The 18812-nt window shown below is 48.0% G+C and overlaps 1 protein-coding gene, 1 non-coding gene and 1 pseudogene across 2 annotated transcripts; 1 reads left to right on the top strand and 2 right to left on the bottom strand.

Annotated features, from left to right (window-relative positions):
* Positions 1 to 2516: 2516 nt before the first annotated feature.
* LOC136474692 (uncharacterized) lies at positions 2517 to 4226 on the top strand. Its single transcript, XM_066472258.1, has 3 exons — positions 2517 to 2720; positions 2790 to 2938; positions 3817 to 4226. Exons 2-3 carry the CDS (start codon positions 2794 to 2796, stop codon positions 4077 to 4079), a joined length of 408 nt encoding a protein of 135 aa, XP_066328355.1. The 5' UTR covers positions 2517 to 2720; positions 2790 to 2793; the 3' UTR covers positions 4080 to 4226.
* Positions 4227 to 7219: 2993 nt separating this feature from the next.
* On the bottom strand, positions 7220 to 7296 carry LOC136478815 (small nucleolar RNA R160). The gene has a single exon (XR_010764500.1). It is a non-coding gene; the product is annotated as a small nucleolar RNA R160 (small nucleolar RNA).
* A 64-nt stretch (positions 7297 to 7360) lies between these two features.
* On the bottom strand, positions 7361 to 7434 carry LOC136478816 (small nucleolar RNA R160; annotated as a pseudogene).
* Positions 7435 to 18812: the final 11378 nt, after the last annotated feature.

Below are 18812 nucleotides of genomic sequence, written 5' to 3'. Positions count from 1 at the left end.
ATGGCCCTAGCACCCACTAGAGAAGCCCTCTGGTACTCTTAGAGTGCGTCTTTGGACCGCTAGCCGACCCCTATCGAATGGGGCACAGGCCTCCACTCGGACTTACTCGATAACAGCTCGCCGGAGGTGTCACTGCTCGCGCCCACCGAGGGTAGCATGTCACCCTCCACCCCTCCTTCCGAACGAAAAGGATGCGTGAGGGCCGCACAAAAAAGATAGGGAAACCCCCGATAACCCTCTTGCTCCGAGCAGAGGCTCAGGGGCTCTTCCTGCAACCAAACCGAGGCCCAGCGACCCGAACTCGCGCTCATGGGCTCGGCAAATGCAATAAAACTCTCCGCACGATGTGAGAAAAAGCCCCTGAAGGAATCAATCCATTCCTTCAGGGCCTCGGGGGCTACACCCGGCGGGTGCATTCGCGTGCATCCACCGAGGCCTCGAGTACGAAACACCATCCCGCCGGGAGTTGCCGCAAGTCGAGTCTCGACAAAACCTCGAGGAGAGTGCTCACACTCACCCTAAGGCTTGGGGGCTACTGTCGAGTACCATAAAAAGGGGTCCCCTAAGCAAAAACCGAAAAAAATCGCTTAGACCCTGTCAAAATCGAAGCCAAGAGACAACTATTGGCAAGACCCCGGCCTCGTCCGAGGCCACCTACTCTCCGCCTCGCTAGAGGCCTCACACGAGAGGCCTTGGACGGCCTACCGATTCTCCGTCTCGCTCGAGGCCGGCTCGTAAGGCCTCGGACGGGAAACCGATTCTCCGTCTCGCCCGAGGCCCCGCCCGGAAGGCCTCGGACGAGTTACCGATTCTCCGCCTCGCTCAAGGCCGGCTCGACAAACAACCCCGTCGCCTCCGCCTCGGCCGATCTCCCTGACAGAACGCCACGCCCAATCAATGCGACCAACCACTCCCACGACATCAGCCGGATGACGGCTCGACACAGCGGAGTGGTCGACGAGACACCAGTCACATCGAAGCCATGCCGTCCGAGACAGGACAGAGCAGGGGTTACCGGACACTGTGCTCGGCACTGTGCCCACGACCGGCGCCCGCACTGCACTGTCCTACCTAACCCCTGCTCCAGGAACAATGCGGCGTGGGGAGTCAGGTCTAGGTCACTGTAGCCTCGGGATTAGTGTACATTATCAACTGCTCCCTCCACGCCTCGGCAGTCTACCTTAGGGTCTCAGCAACCTTGGGATTCGCGCCCGCTGAGCCCCCACGATGGCTCGGCCTTGGCACCAACTGAGCCTCGGCACTTCATGCGGTCAACACACAGCGACCGGCATGTCGCCCGCTAGGCCCTACGTCAAGCTATCACTAGAGCTCCCACGTCGCACAGGATCGGATGTGACCGGCGCGTTGCTCCGGCACTTCAAGGGCAGGAGCACTCCATCGATCATGCCGCCATAGTAACAGGCTACAGGGCTCGGACATGCCACCCCTATTCGCACGACGTCTCGTAGCTAACACATGTATTCTCCCTGTTCCCCCTTCAACTATAAAAGGAAGGGACCGGGGCTGTTTCTAGAGAGGCCAACTCTCACGATCACACACACCTAGACACATACGAGCTCGCAAGATAAACGAACACACGTGGTAACGCGCACACTTCCTCGCTGCTTGAGACCCGCATCTCAAGCAACCCACACCGCTCCACGCAGGGACTATCTCCCTCTCTCGCCCTGTTTGTAACCCCCTACTACAAGCATTTCGATGCAAGGAATACAAGATCGATCTCACAGACTGGACGTAGGGCATCTATCGCCCGAACCAGTATAAACCTTGTGTCTCTTTGCATCACCATCCGGGATTAGGGGCACGCAGTACATTTTCACTAGTTGGTTGAGGACCCGTCGGTCCAAAACACCGACACTAGCCGTCTAGAGCATCGCCCGTGGAGCTTGCCAACTTATGTGGCAGCCCCGATAGGTTTGTAACCATCTCTTAAAGCTAGTAAACTCACCCCTCATCTCAAGAGTTAAGTCTATTGACTTGAGAACGAGAAAGGGCTGAAAAACTCTAAGCCTTAGTGACTAACCTCAACAACATGAAGGTAGACAAGTCTCGGTGACGAGCTAAACCACGAGATAAATCATTGTGTCACTTGTGCTTGATTTACATTATTTGCATGATATATTGTGGTTGAGGTGATTTCTAGGGTTTTTAGTCGATTTACTTGTGTGTGGTGTTTCTACCACTTCTAACTCTTGATCTGTGATTGTTATACCTGCAGTAAGCTAGGAAATTTCTTCGATCTAAATTTTCGTTCACGGACTTTGAACAGTGACGTAGTCCGACAGTGTCACCCTCCAGAGCGACAGTGCCGCAGGGTGAATTTGATAAAAGTTTGAGTGTTTGTTTTGACGAGATCATTCACCCCCTCTAAGTTAACCAAAGATCTTTTACCATTTCTGATATGGGATTCGCTGCCTTGCCATTATAAAACGTGGCAATTAAGCTAGAATGCACTTTTGATCCGTTTAGGGGTGGTGGCTAGTTTCTATTCCAAAATTACCCTGCCACTGGTGGTGCTGAAATTCCCGTCTCCGTGGGCTGGTACGCACGGAACGGAGGAAGTCAACGGATCGGCCGAGCGGGCGCTCGTCCTCCTCCAGCGCCGCCCGTACGCCATCGACGCCCACCCCGAGCTCTCCGACGGCTGCCCCCGAGCTCTCCGACGCCCACTCCCACGCCGCCTCTGCCCCGACGCCGACGTGCTGCTTTGCTTTGCTTTGCTTTGCTTTGTTGAGCTAACTTTAATGGATTTCATTTCATTGTTACAGCGAGATGTCGGAATACCAGAACGTTGTTGGGGGGAGGCTGAAGCTGAAGGGTAAAGCGCTGGACGTGAAGGATGGTGGAGTGAAGAAAAAGAAAAAGAAGTATCAGCGTGAGGAGTCGTCTCAGATTGGGCACGATGAGCTCCACAAAGGTTTTTCTCATTATTACACTGGCCAGTTTTAAACTTGAGCATCTACTGGTCAATTTCTGCACAATTGGATGTGTTGATAAGCATTACTATGTTTAAACTTAAGCATCTGCTGTTCAATTTCTGCACAACTGGATGTGTTGATAAGCATTACTATGTTTGTTAGAGGTGGTACCCATCAACTGCTTGGTTGTGTGCATGATACCTTCTGACAATTTCTGGGTTTCCATGCACTGAATAATCGATTTGGCTTTGTTTTATTACATAATAGTTGATAATTACCTCTGTTTAGGTTCCCTCTATTTGTTATATATGTTCATGCCATAAAAAATAGGAGGTAGGTTACTAATGCTTCTAACAAGATTTTTGCTGCATTTTTTCTCTGTATATGCTTGATGCTCATCATATCTGTATTTGGATACACTGGTTTGTAGTTTATACAATTGCTGCATGTATCTTTGTTTTTTGTATTCATGTCTTGAGAAAGAATCTTGGAGGCATCACTAGAGGGATTTGCCATTTAGTTTGTGCTGATAAGTGTTATTAGTGGCTATGTGAACTGTTTGCAGAACAAATAAAGAACCCCAGTCCTATTACCTTCTCCGACACTCAGTTGTTGGCTGCACCTGCAATGACAATGTATTGGTTTGGAAACTTGGATTAGTTTAGTGTTATGACAGGATAGGATATGATAGTTTTCTCATGTTATTGCTGGATCAGTCTTTACTAAAATACTCTGCAGAGCTCAGTTCATTTTTCCAAAAACTTTTAAATTTTATACATTGTCTCACCTTTTGTTTGTGTAACTGGACTCCATGAATCTAAGCATTTTCGGCTGGCTACACTCGCTTCATATCCAATTCAATGGTTATTTTCTTCAGGGGGAAGCTCTGAATTACCAACTGATCCCAACAATGAGCTGATTGAAGCTGACAAGATTGGAGATGAAGAAGGGAATCCACATCCTGACTATGATCATCTCACACCAGCTGAGCGACGCTACATGGAACAGAAGCAGAAGATTGACATGCAGAAGCTGGCCAAAGTTGCCAACAAGTCGCACAGGGACCACATCCAGGACTTCAACCAGTACCTGGCAAACCTCAGCGAGCACTACGACATCCCCAAAGTTGGCCCTGGCTAACATAGCCAAACTGCTGTGTTATGTGCAAACAATTGTATGCTGTTTCTATCCAGCTTTATGCCATGTTATGTATCATTTTATACATGTTGTAAAATTACCTGTTGCCTCCAGAAGACGATATTTAATTTCAAAAGCATGTTCCAAGTATTCTCGTGTTAAGCTATTTTTTGGTTGCCCCTTTTAGTTGCAATCTTTAATTCAAAATGTGATCAGCTTTTGATCTTTCCAGGGAACTCATTTTCTTTCAATACAATGGCAGAGCTAGACAACAAATTATACAAAAAATGGTGCACATAAGTCATACAAATTGTTACATCAGGCTAGAGTACTTAAAAATTAGGAAGTACAACTTCTGATGCATCAAGAAGTCTGGCCAAATCGAGGCCCACTTGAAGCAATCTGAACTAAATTGAATTGATTGATCTTTGATACAAAGATATGTTCTGGCGTTTGTATATCATTTCCATTTTGTCTGAAAAATGGAAACAAGCGTTATGGACTTGAGAACCAGTTGGAAATCCTTGCCCACCTAGCCTATCCTGGCAAAATTGTAGATCCGGCTTCGCTAATCGGGCGTGATAAGCAGCAATACATCATAATTTGGTGATGTCAGTGTTGTGATGTGCTCATGCAGAACAAGCAACAAATCGACACAAAAATTATTACTTTAGTCTGCTGCAAAAACTGTCATCAATTCCAAAATATAGATGATTTAGCTGTTCACTAGTAGCTCAGTTCCTTTTTACAAATCTACAAACAAATCTGTTCGCTATATCAGCCATTTACCCAAAATACAGACGATATGATGGAGCACAACAATCAGTTCCCAGTTCACATGACACGTCAACGAGACCAAATCAGCTTGAGACAAACGGATGCATCAGGTAAGCATGCCAACATGTTGATTCATAAAGAACTCAGGTACATAAGGTGTGGCAAAAATAATAAAAAGTCTATTTTTGGCCCCGAACTATTGCAAGCGTCTGATTTTCATACACTGTTTAACAATCAAAACCATCCAATTTGCACCCCTTGGTCCTAACCAAGGCTCAGTTGCTTCGCTGAGTAGCACCCTTAGCCAGTCTTCTTCCTCTTCTCACCCATTCACCACCTCCCCTCTCCCTAGAAGGCCCAGTTACTTTCGTCACCTTGCTGTTCTCCAGTGTGGGTCTTATTTCCCATTCACCCCCTCCTTTCTCGTCCTAGAAGGTTGAGTGCAGCTTCATGACGTCGCTGTTCTCCGGTGGAGCTTCTTCCTCCAGATCGAGATTCGTGAACAAAATCCTCCTACCTCCCATGACCTTCTTAACCAATCTGGCGAGGGGCTCTTCTTCCTGATCAAATCATAAGGAGTTGGGTCAGTCAGAGTTGAGAAGTAGTGGGGAAGTAAAAGTGGAACGATACAAGGAATGTGGTGGTGTCATGGTGATGAGGTTTTCACGATGGCCATCCACTCCCAGTCGCTCGAGATCACTTGGCAGTCACTCACCAGCAGCTTGGCCTGCTTCCTTTTTCCCACTCCGTGCGGTGCCATCAGTGCGTGGGGCTGCAGAAATGGCACCACTGCATTTTTAGTGCCCCTTTCTTCATGCTCACCATCTCTGCAGATGCTCCCGTGTGGCTCAGAGTGGGCATTCGGTGTTAACCGACAAATCGGTTCGGTTTGTTCGGTTGCTGTGAACTTCGGTTTCCAGAAATCAGCAACCGATCGGTGTTCTATAGAATCGAAAACCGACGATTTTGGCTTCGGTTTACTCGGTTCGGTTTTTTTGTTCAACCGATCCAACCGAAGTGAGAACAGAGAAGAACAAATCGAAAGGGAAAAGGAAAACGCCAGAACCGGGAAGAACAAATCCGCAGGGTCCGTCGCTCACCGCGCCTCTCACCTAGTCGCTGCTAGCATGCCTCACGGTCACGGCCGCGCCGCCGAAGCCCCGAGCTCGCCTCGTGCTCGCGCCGCCGCCGCTGAGACCTCGCCTCGCGCTCGCACCGCCGTCGCTGAGACCTCGCCTCGCCCTCGCGCCGCCGCCCGCAAGCTCGCTCACGCGACCGCGCCGCGCCGGCCATAGGATGCCTCGTCGACTGCTGCAGCCCCGCATCCCGCCCCTGGCACCGGCACCGCTGCTGCATTTTCTATTGGAACGGACGAACTCGTGGAAGACAGACCGGGATGGGAGAACTCCTACGAATAAGGCTCTTGTGTTTGTGAGATGGGCTGCAACCGCGAGGTTGGGTTGGGCCTATACGGGCCAAGGTGGGAGGGTGGGACGGAGAGAAGCAGGGTAGTAGCACAGGGACAGGGGAGATGAATTCGGTGCTTCGGTTCAATTCCACGCTGAAACCGACACCCGAACTTTGATGATTGCAAAACCGAGAACCGAACCGAAAACCGAACAAACCGAAACTTCAGCTCGGTTCGGTTCGGTTATCGGTTTTCGGCTGAAAAGTGTCCAGGGTGACGTGTGGCACATGCCTGACTGGCATGCCTCACCCTCTTTTTTTATAAGAAACGGAACACATTAAATTAAGAACATTATTATAGGTCTAAGGCTGTCCAAGACAGGACATGAGCCTCTGTGAGGGGTTTCGAGCATACAAACCGAGAAGAAGCTCTAGCTTGTGTTGCAAGAGAATGAGCTGTTAAGTTTTGTGATCTGTGGATCTTGAAAATCATGTGCTGTTAGTCATTCTAAGAGGGGAGAATTGGTTCTGTAGCATCAAAAGATTATGAGAATCGAAAAATACCACTGAAAAAGCTCCGTCACGTGAAATACCATCGAAAGATGTAAGCCTCAACCGAAATTAGCATTCCGTCACGTTCAATCAATTTTGGGGTAACGGCCGTCATCTCCACCCGCACGAGCATGCGCTGTGATGCGCCCTTCTTCCTCCTCCGTCCATTTGCTGCCCCATGCTCACCAGCTGTGGGCAGTGTCGCCTCACCGCGCCGCCGTCCGCACGCCCGCGAGCACCGTGCCGCACCGCCATCCACATGTCGTCTGCGAGGAGCTGGAGGTCGCCGGAGTTGAGGAACCACGTGGCAAGGATGAACTGCGTCGGGCCGGTAAAAGAAAATAGAAGAATACTACTGCACTAGACAAACATCAATTGGATACCATAGGTACAAGGTACATAGAGAAAGCAATCAGAGAACTTGGAAGACCATCCGAGAATTATCAACAGCACACTTTCAGATGGTATAGCTTCCTCATTTGCTTTGCAATCGCTACATGTTGATTTAATTCACATGAAAGAATGTGAGAATAAAAGTCTGAACATGAAGCAATCAGAGAACTTTGAAGACCATAAGTGTGTTCTCCACATGATTTTTTTAAACAAAGGCAGGAGCTTTGCCGCTCAATTAAGACAGAAAGAATTTATGTACAAGAGGGCTAGCCAACGGGATGTCAAAAAACGCACCCGAAAGGCTAACCAACCCACACGACGCAGCTGAGCACTAACACGGCACACTACCATGGGTCATCGTTGCCGAGCATGGCCGAAGACGCCCGCAGCTCCGACTTCTCATGGCAGCCCACACACAAGCCATCCACCAACGAGCCCGAAGCAAGCGGCCGCCACCGGTCATCGTTGCCAAGCTCAAGCACCCCGCAAAGAGCAGCTCCGACTTCCAATCACGGCCACACGCCTCGCCTCCAGCGCTTGCCGACCCCTAGCAGACCCCAGCCAACGATGACGGTGGGGGCCCGCCGCGTGTCATCGTTGCCGAGCCACGTCCCTGACACAGCAGCTTCAACTTCTCGCAGCAAGACCCGCCTCCACGCGTCATCGAGGCGCCAAGAAGCGAAGAACAATCACCGAGGAGACATCGAGGCCACAACGAAATCCAAACGCGACGCCTTCAGGAAGGTAGCAACGCCGATGGCGCCACCGTCGCACGTCCAAAGTGGATCGGGCTTTCACCCTTGGATGATAGTGCTAGGGATACACGACGCCCCCAACAGGGAAAGCGGCACCCATAGGGTCGCCGTCGCTAGGCTTTCGCCTAAGGAGTCCTCAAGCACGAACGTCGGGCCAAGAAGCAAGGCCCCTTGCCATCCATCACTGCCATCACCGTTGTCCTGCCGCTCCACAGTAACCCCTTCAGAGGGGCCTCGACGCGCCGGCTGCACGCAGCAGCAGCACAGCTGCGTCGGCCGTCACCCCCTCCGGCCGGGCAACGCGGAGCCAGACCTGACTCAGCTGCACGCGAAACACCACCGCACGACCAACGGTTCGGTGTTTCTGACGGTAGCCACATCGTGCCGCAGCCGTCGAGCTCTACCCCCACCTCCCCTCGCCGCCGAGGGTTGTCGATGGACCAGATCTGGCCATCTTCGGCCAGGCCCGCGTAGAATCCGGCACGCCTCGGCCGAGCATTGCGGCTGACGAACCAGCCAGCTGCTGGGAGCGGGAGACGGCAGCAACGGCTGGGCTTGGAGGCACGCCACCGTGCCCACATCCAGCAGCAGCAGCTCCGCGGCCGCGGACGCCCCCGCCTTTGCAAGGGTCGCACCCCCGCGAACACCACCAGCACAGGTGCAACCACCGCCGATGTGGCCGAGATGGGTGGATCCGGCCGTCGGATCACTGGATCTGTCCACCCACGATGAGGATGTGGCCCGCCGTGCCATTGCCGCCTTCCCGCACGCCGAAGACCGCAGGCACAGAAGACGACACGAACGCTTCCCAATAGAAGCCCAGCCTCGAAGGCCCCACCGTCGTCGTCCTCGTGGGCCACTGGCGGCTCACTCAGGTGACGGCGAGACAGGAGATGTGGAGGGTGGCGGGAGTTAGTGGCGGCACTCGGTCGCCGCCCGAGTCGCCCTGGCCTGGAGCGACGCGGGGGCCGGTTGCGGTTCTCTGTCCTGTAAGCCACTTATGATTTCTGGTTTGTGATTTTGTTCTCCACATGAAAACATTCAGATATTTCAGTCTCCTCATTTCGCTTCTAAACAGAATTCAGAGCATGACTACACTCGATAGATTAACAGAAGGGAGCAAACATATCTGATAGTAATACAAGAAAGAAAACAACAGCAAGATGATGTTGTGGCAGATGATATGACTCCGAGGATACAAGAAAGAAAACAACAGCTAGATGATGATGTGGCAGAAGATATGACTCTGAGGAAAATCACTGGTTTCCACAGAGGTAGAGCCCCTGGCCGATCCATTAATCTTGCACCCATAGATACCCTTTTCTCGCATTTTTTCCTGCGTCCACCCCTCACAGAGCAGGGGGCTAATGGTGCGACTTAACCAAAACAGAAGTCGTCGATTCATGTCTACGCAAATCAAGCGCAAGACTGCGCTTCTTGATTTCCAAAAGGTACTAGTAGGAAAGCAAGGCCGATCCAGTGGTCCAAAGCGAAGCAAGGCAAATACAAAATCACCCAAGCAACGCCCATTGAATACAAACAAGCAACAAAACCGCTCAAAAATGATTGCGTAGAACAGGATATAAACCCTATGAACTTTGGTACTCGCTCCCTGGACGCCTGGCGACTAGGGTTTGCCCCCGCCGTAGCGCTACATATCAAGGCTAAGGAGGAAGGACATACGATATTCAGCCTGTTCGCTTGATCGTATTTAGCTTATAAGCCATGGCTTATCAGCCAACGAACAGTATTTTTCTCTCACACCAAACCAGACAACAGTACTTTCAGCCATGGCTTATAAGTCAAACCAGCCCAAACGAACCGGGCGATTATTGGGCTGGGCCTTCCTATCTTGCCATTATGGATCATATGAGCCCATTTAAATTTCGACCGGCTGACCGATGACCGTGATGCCGCGCGCACGGACCGAATTTTTTATTTTTTAGCCCTTTTTTGAATTTTTTTTACAAATATGCCCCTGGAGATAAAATTTCAGAATCTGGACTGTTAACTCAGCGTCATCTTTGCTGGCGCCAAGCTTACACATCTCGGTGCTAGCGTGGCGGCGACATGGCAGGAAGCTCGGCGCCAGTCACCCTGGCACCAAGCTCGGCGCCGTAGCTCCTAGCGCCGAGCTTGTGTTTTAAGCCCGGCCCCAACCTTCTTGCCCGAGACTTCTTTCTCCTCCCTCTCGGGTTTTTTCTCTCCCCACTTCGCCCTACCTCACGAATCGACATATTGGACCTTGGAAACTTTGATTTGATCCGTAGATCTTCGAGAGCAAGATATCCGCGTTCTCCTCCTAGTTTTTTTTGCATAAATTTGGTCTATATTAGTCGGATTTTTCAATATAAGAATCGTCATTACTTAGGGTTTCATGCAATTTTTAATATTTGTATTAAACCTAGGTAACCACAGCGCATGTTGTTATATTTTATGGGTTCATTGTTTTGCATAACATTGGAAACCCTAGGTTTAGGGTTTAATGTTAATTGCTTTCGGTTCTTAAAACGAAATTGGTTGTATTGTAGTTATGGTTCTCATTGGCATTAATTTGTGATGTTTTGATTTTTGTTTGTTAAATTACATCCGTTTTGTTAGATGCAAGAAATGTATCGGGATGAGTTTTGGCAAAAACGGGGTCGTCCTCGAGAATTATACCCCGACGCGTCTAGCAAAGATGCCCCCGTCCCTCCTGACCTCCCTGTCCCTAACTGTGACTGTGGTTTCCCGGCCCACGTGTTTCAATCAAAACATCCAGACACAGCGGCGCGTTGCTTCTACACATGCAGTCGTTTTAATGTAAGTAATTGTTTTCACGATCTTTTTTTATTTGTGTAAGTATGCTACTAATATTTTGTTGAAATCTCGTTGTGTAGGACCATGAGAGGTGCTTTTTCTTTTAGTGGATCAACGGTGCAGACAAGTTTGACCATAGGTACCTCCTTTTCGACGATTGGTTTAGAGGGAGACATTCAAGTGAGCACTTCAAGCGGTGGGTTCCACCCCCCTAACCCCCACCAATGACGGCTAAGGAGAAGTACCTAGCCGCAGTTAGACAACTCGAGGAACCTCCTCTGTGCGAATGCGAAGATCGAGCCATGATAAACCCTGATAATACTTTGGAGTTTGTGTGTCCGAACAAACATGAAGTAAGTGGAAAGTGTATCTGTTTAAATATTTAGTTCTATGCATGCATGTACTAATGTCACCTTATTTAGGTGTTCTCAATGGCGAAGTGTCGTTTCAAGGAGTGGTTGTATGGTCCTAAGAACCAATGGCAAGAAGAATCGCAAAAGGTTAAGGAAAAGAAGAAAGAAAGGGTAATTTACAAAGCACCTCCTATCATGTGCGAATGTGGTGTTAAATCCAACTATGGCCTAGTCGCTTCGGAGCTTGGAATAGGCCATTATTGCGGCCATATGGTTGACTATGATGAGGTTCGTTATTTTTTGCGGTAAACATGAAATCGTATTTTGTTTGTTTTGCTAAGGCATATATGATATAATTTTTTGTTTGAACATAGCACTAGGAAATGTATGTGGGAATGTTATGATGGTCAAGCTAAGTTCTTGGATGAACTCAAGGGGAGGCAAGTAATTGCACGGAAGAGGGGATATGGACCTGACTACGTCAACCTATTCGTTAAACATCACAAAGAAAAGATGCGTGAGTTTGCTAGACAGCGCGCTATTTGTAACCCGATCGATGTTGGGCTTGACAAATGAGGATTGGAGAGACGGATGACGTTAGAGGAGAAGAGGGCAAGGAAGGAGGCAAGGGAGGAGACAAGAGTATAGATGCAGGTCTTGAATGAGCATGTTGTTGCATTATATGTCAGTGAGTGCTTGAAAGCCTTTTTCGTTGCCTGATTTTAAATGTAATATAATACCGTTGCTAACTGATTGCATTTTATAAATGAAGGGATCGGATGCAGCGAGGAACATACCGTAGAGGTGGCTCGTGCAAGGTATGAGAAAAAGAAGTTAGATGAGCACAGATCGCGAGCTGGTCGCACCATTCAATCACTGATTATGTTGTCCGATGAGGGAGACGAGGATGAGGACACGCTGGCAGACTGAGTGAGCTCATCGCTCTAGCAGAGATGGGCTTGCAGGCGGAGGAGGCTGAGGACGACACTGGTAGACTGAGCGAGCTCATCGCTCTAGCAGAGGCGGGCTTGCAGGCGGAGGAGGCTGATGACGACACTAGCAGACTGAGCGAACTCATTGCTCTAGCAGAGGCGGGCTTGCAGGCGGAGGAGGATGACGACTCATTCTTCACTCAGGCCGCAGAGGCCGCAGATGAAGCGGAGGCCACTTACTATAGGCGACACGCAGGTCAGAGTAATGCAGGTGAGCCTAGCCACAACAACAAGGTTATAGTAGAGGACTGGTACTCGAATGATAAGTTGCTTACTCAGTATGTTTCAGACTGAGGATTTGAAAGTGCATTTGCCCCTATGTGGGTTTTGGTGTATTGATGACATCCAAATTAGGGACTAATGTGATCTTAATGAGATATGTCGCAGCTATTACTCATTATGTGCTCTCCAATGGTTTTATTTTTATTTTTGGGTTTAGGATCCACCGCACTATAAAGAGGGATGTAAACTTAGTTAGTCTGAGGAAGATAGAGTGCTCAAGCATAAAAATAAAATCAAAAGAGAGACACTCTAGCACTCCACGAGTACGTAGAATATTTTTAAGTGGCTGTTGGTGTCAGAAGTCTCGACATAAGCCGGAACTCCCGACAGTCGGAAGTCATGACTCATGCCAGAAGTCCTGACGCCCAGTGACTTAGCCTACACAGTGACTGTGGCCGTCGGAAGTCCCGACCCAAGTCGGGGTTCCCGTCCCACGTCTATACGATACGATTGGACTATACATAATAAAAGTTGTGCTTCCTTGCATGCCAGTACTATGTCAGTGAAGTGATAAATCATTGTTGTCCTTGTAACTAAAAAGTCTATTTTCATTGTCTGAAAAGCCTTTATTCGTTCACTGTTACTTGAAAAAGCCTATATTCATCTGCAAAGTGTTTGTATGATACGATTGGACTGTACACGTTCTAATGAATTTGCATTTAATCTGTGTACTACATTTGTGCCTATTTAGTAGTGTAGAATGATTAATGATTCACGAAAAAAATCGCAAGAGTTTCCCTTATTTCAGGAGCATCCACAGTTACAAACAGAGACATCATTATATAATCCAAACATTTAATCATCCAAAGAGCACAATACAACCACAACGAACGTCACAATCAACATAACATATCCTGCATAGTCTAAATAGTCCATAATGTCCATACAGTTCCAAATAGTCACAGGAAAGTAAATACAAAATCCATAATAGTCCATACTAACCTTTACCACAACCCTCACAGTCTCCTACTCTTACCCTTACCCTTATGACCGAGAGCGCTCGTACCTGGAGTGTAAGGGTCAGGTGGACGACATCGCCTAGTGCCTGGAGGCTGTGTAGGCTGAGTTGAGGGAGCGTCATGGAGCTAAGAGGGGCCAAGCTCCTTGTGCCTCTGGTCCACATCGTCCTCGTCATCGTCCTCGTCCTTGTCCCCGTCCCCTGTAGCTGCTTGGCTAGAGGAACCTAAGCCTCCTCTGCCTGCGGATGGAATGTACACGTCTTGCGTCGTGTCTGTCCAGCAACCACAATGAGCAGCCGCACGGCGTAGCCGATGTGACAGTCTCTGTTGTATAAAATTATGTTAACTGAAAGAATATAACGTATTAATAATATGTTTGAAAGAATATTTTGAATCTTACGTCTAGGAAGCTACGCATGTAGTCATCCCTGACTCTCGACCGAATGCGCTCAATTTCTTCAACGGAGCATTTGAGTGTATTGCCCTGCAACAAAGTTCTCAGTAATAATACTTCTGAACAGATATCAATATGTTTTGTTTTCTTTTATACAAGAATCTAACGTATGATAAGGATGATACGGCTCGAAGGTGGCACTAACTAAAATAGATAACTCTAACGCCTAATGTATCAATATGCAACTTAAAGTAGAAAAATAAGGCAATTGACTTACCACTCTGTCCAAGATCGGTCCTGCCTCCACCTGCCTTACTGCACGAGTAGATTGGTCGTACGTCGTGTCTTCATCGTTGGAGGACTCGATGTCGGCGTAGTCATCTTCTGTCCACTGTACCCTCAGCCTGCAACGTGTCGCACGCTGGTACCAAGCTTGGTACCGCCTGAACTCATGATTCGTGTGTGGCTCGTTGTTCTCGTCCACGTTGTCGTGCATCTCCTCCCATTGCTCAATGTAGAACTAGTGGTGCTTCTCCCAGTCAAAAATCTTTCTGTTCTTCTAATGATCCAACTTGCACGTATGTCATCATTACTTGAATCCATGTACATATCACCATATTAATAGAAATGGACCATCGCGAGACATTTGAAATAGCAAAACACTTATGTAAGTCAACGCCAGTCAAGAACGGAGCCATAGGCCAAAGCTGTCTCACTCTAAATTGGCGTGCAACTCTATCTGGTAGGTGGTACTCGAAGCATAGAAGCAGATTAGAGGGCACCTCATCCTATAGAAGTCATCGTCGAACCCAGAAACATTGCTCAACTGAAAAGGAAGTGCCCTCTCTCCATCGTACGGCTCCCACTCCACTTGCAACATGTCCAAACAAGATGTTAGATGGTATACTAATCCATTTCAAACCAGCATGAAAAATAAAATTTTCTTACACTAGACGTCGTCAGCGTGTCTAGCTCTTTCGTTAACTCAATGTACGCTCGCTCTAACCTCGCGTACGGAACCCTAACCTGGTCCCAAAGGTACGCCCACGTCGGCTGCCGACTTGAAGGCTGACCTTGGAACCACTCACGACGAGTCAGAACCTCTGGACGGCCAACTAGAAGACGAGCCCACATCCACAGCTGGAGCAGGTACACGCATCCACCAAGTGACGCGTTGGACGAAATCCGACGACACCCCTCACACAGCTGCCGGTATAGAAAACCCAAGACTACAGAGCTCTAGTTGTAGTGACCCGCCTGGTCCTAGTCACTGAGGCAGTGGACCCACATCTAGGATGCAGTGTCACCCATGGCATCAGGGAAGAGAACATAGGCAAACAGGTGTAGGATCCATGCCCTGCAGTAGTACCCAACTGTCTCCTCATCTACCTCCTTGGGGCACTGTGCGAACTCTTGCTGGAGCCAGGAGATGAGAACTCCAGAAGTACGAACCCCTTGCTCACCAAGCTCACGCCCAAGGAAGGCCTCCACTTGTGCTCTCTAGCCTTCTGACCTGCACTGTCCGGTGACTGAGTTGCCGTGAATCCTCAGGCCTAGCATCTTTTGACAGTCCTGGAGCATGACTATCATCTCCCCGAAAGATAGGTGGAAGCCATGAGTCTCCGGCCGCCACCTATATTTTAGATAAAGCAAGATTACATGTCAAAAAGGCAAGCGCATGAACAAATGGCCATGAATGGAGGCAATGATTGAATATAATACCTGTCAACCAACGCAGTTATGGCCGCTGAGTTAAACTTGGGCAACCCACGACGAACCTAAAAATAGATGACATCCAGGCCAGCTCTTTGTAGGAAAGGAGTGTACCTGTCGTCGTACCGCATGTCCAAGAACCCATTATGGGTTCTAGGATGAAGGAGCGGAAGGTCCTGCATAGAATAAAACATAGTCTCCTATTACTTCACGAACACATGTACGCTCACCAAAATTCGAACAAAACGTATAGATTATTACCTGCCCCTGTACTATGAGCAATGTTTTCCTAAACGGTAAACGGTCTTTACACGGTCGCCCTTCGTTTAGCGTTTAGGCTGTTTACATGGTGTTTAAACGAAGTTAAACAGACTAAACGGTTTTGTACTTTTAAAAAAAATACATATAATTACATATGTGCATGTAAAAAATCAAGTATTCTAGCATTTATACATATTTATCCGAGTAAAAATTAATTATTTTGGTATATATATATTTATGCATGTGAAAAGAACCAAATATAGATATTTATGCATGTAACATATCAAGTGTACACATTTATAAATATAATAAACTTAAGTATACAAATTTATCCATACAAAACTGAACTAGATTTACCTCGTGTTCGCCTAAACAACCGTTTAAACAGTTGTTTAGCCCGTTTAATACAGTTTATCTCCGTTCCGTTTAGGTCGTTTAGACCGTTTTTCCTATTTTTTGACCATTTAAACGGTCAACCGTTTAATTTCTGTTTACCCCCTAAACAAAACAGTTTACCATCGTTTACCGTTTAGTGGTCGTTTAATCGGTCGTTTAGGCGAACACTGGCTATGAGACATCCTCGGTGGGTCACCTCGTACGTCGGATCGAGCAGGTGGAATTGTGCCATCCTACAAAAAAAGTCAATGTATTAGAAATTCAATATACAATGAAACATGAGCTTAGAAATGTATAAGTAATTAGCACAATTACAAGCATAAATTGCTATATGCATAATTAATTAAATGATTACGACAAATATAAAATAATAAAATCAACCAATAGTCGCACCTCACTAATCTACCAATGACAACTTCGTGAATTGTGGCCAAGTCTACCATACTTGCCGCACTCGTACTGCTCGGGGTCAGTAACAAATAGGGTTCCTCTCTCATGCCTTGTTCTTCCGGGTATCTGATCCATAACCATCTTGTGTCTCGTCCTCTTCCTTGATCCACGCTTGTTCCAACGGTAAGCTGGATCCGCAATGTACTTCGGCCCATCATATGGAGGTCACTCTCCAGGGTCCCGAAAAGGCACGAAGCGGGGGCTCCAGGTGTGCACAAGCGTGTCGACACTAAACTCATAAAGTATCCTGCTGTCGATATTATAGTTGTGATGCCTAGCTGCAGCCACCAAATATGAACATAGAAAGTGGTACTACCTTAGTTTACCACAAGTGCATTTGAAACCTTGGAGGACAACCACATGCATCCTCTACTCTCGGGTCTCACCGTCGAACGTAGTACTGCCCCTATGCTCGACCTGATAAGTCCTTGTGGCATGATCAAAGCATGTAACCTCATGTGTGCTAGCCCTTTCATTTGTCTTTTCTAGGTGTGCCTTTGGTTTCAGAGCCCATATCTCTCCATCACTCCGCAACTTCAATGCACAGGCGCGTCTATCGTTGAACTAGCCAACAAGCTTATAGAAGGTGAATTGAACAATTGAATTCACGGGCATACCATGTATCTCCAATAGCAACCTATTGAATGACTCTACCATGTTGCTGCACTGAAACTCGTACCTCCATCCACCTGCGTCATGAGCTCTCATCCATTTCTCCAAATCCCTCATCAAACCTATGAGCCATTGTCTACCTTCTGCATTTGATGCGGTTCTGACCTACTCCAACTTTTTTCTGAAAGTACTTGTCCTCAAGCTGTCGAGCAGCCTCCTAGAACAGATCAAGGTTACCCTTCACACCATCCTTTCGGAGTAGATTCTCGGCAAGGTGCCGAGTACACCAACAATGAAGCAAAGGTGCATACCCCTCTATCTGCTCTCACACGGCATTAAGTATGCCCTGGTGCCTATCAGATATGACACCAACCTCCCTGCCAGGCCCAACTATGTGTATCCGGATTAGCCTCAAGAACCATCCCCAATTGTCATTATTCTCCTTCTCAACCAAAGCAAATGCCAATGGAACCAACTTGTTGTTCGCGTCACAAGATATGGCTATAAGAAGTGTGCCCTGGTATTTGCCAATCAAGAATGTACCATCAATGGAAAAGACAGGACGACAGTGCCTAAAGGCCTCGACACACTGAGGGAAGCACCAGAAAGCACGGAAGAATATCTGCCTCCCATCCTTCCATGCATTTGATTTTGGGATGTACTCATAATGCATGTCTAGATTCACCACTCTGATTGCATTGAAAAGTACTGGCAGCTGCTCGTACCCATCCTCCCAGTCCCCATATATCATCTTTCACGCTCGCTGCTTAGTCCTCTAAGCTTTACCATAAGTTATCACATAATCTTCATACAACGCCTCAACGGTCCTAATAATTGTCCTAACCTTCATGTTGGGTTCTCCCTGTGATATTCCCATCAACCGCTTAGCAATGAGGGTAGATGTCAACTGCCGATGCCTTAGTGTCAGCTCATGGTCAGCACAATTGTGTGGCCCGACAACTTTTGTGATCTTCCACTTTCCAGTGACCGTTTGCTTCCTTGCATAAACCCTCCATGAGCAGCGTTCCTTGTCACACACAACTGTGTAACGGCGCTCCACATATGAATGCAAGACCTTGTAAGGTCTCTTTCGTATCATTGTAAACGCCTACAACCACCTCTTCAATGCAGGGAGGTCATTGAACACCCTTCCATTCTCAATTACCATGTTAGGGCCGGCCTCAGGAGCTTCTAGGAGCTCATCATCACGTCCTTCTGCACACGCCTGATCGAAATGAGCAAGATCGCTGAACTCATGAACTCTTGGATCCGGCGGTCGGGAAAGATACGCCTCAGCATCTCAACATCACTCTCTGTCAGCTCTCCAACAGGGCGATCATCATCAGAATCAAGAGCCATTGCCATCTCATATGGCTCCGAATCATGCATAATTTCAATACTATTGGAGCCACGGAATCCATCTCCAAAGTGCACTTGCATAGCAATAGGGGCCACATCCACATTCTCAAGAATGTCTCCTACAACATAAGTATAGAAATGAGGAAAGAATGAGATAAATGGATGTAAGGAAGATGGTAAGCTCCCAATAACCATGTGGTTAAGACACTTACTCGGATGATTCTGTGTCAAAGGGATCTCATGAGGAGGATCTGCCACAACAACATGAGTCTGACAAGCATC

The sequence above is a fragment of the Miscanthus floridulus genome, chromosome 8, assembly GCF_019320115.1.
Source record: "Miscanthus floridulus cultivar M001 chromosome 8, ASM1932011v1, whole genome shotgun sequence".
Lineage (NCBI taxonomy): Eukaryota > Viridiplantae > Streptophyta > Magnoliopsida > Poales > Poaceae > Miscanthus > Miscanthus floridulus.
The sequence above is the reverse complement of the archived record's forward strand: the minus strand, read 5'-3'. Positions and strand labels throughout refer to the sequence as shown.

Bases quoted from the DNA above. Each gene is read 5' to 3' on its own strand.
- LOC136474692 (XM_066472258.1), top strand. From the start codon at position 2,794: ATGTCGGAATACCAGAACGTTGTTGGGGGGAGGCTGAAGCTGAAGGGT. The intron at 2,939-3,816 runs GTTTTTCTCATT...TATTTTCTTCAG, and splicing joins GCACGATGAGCTCCACAAAG to GGGGAAGCTCTGAATTACCA.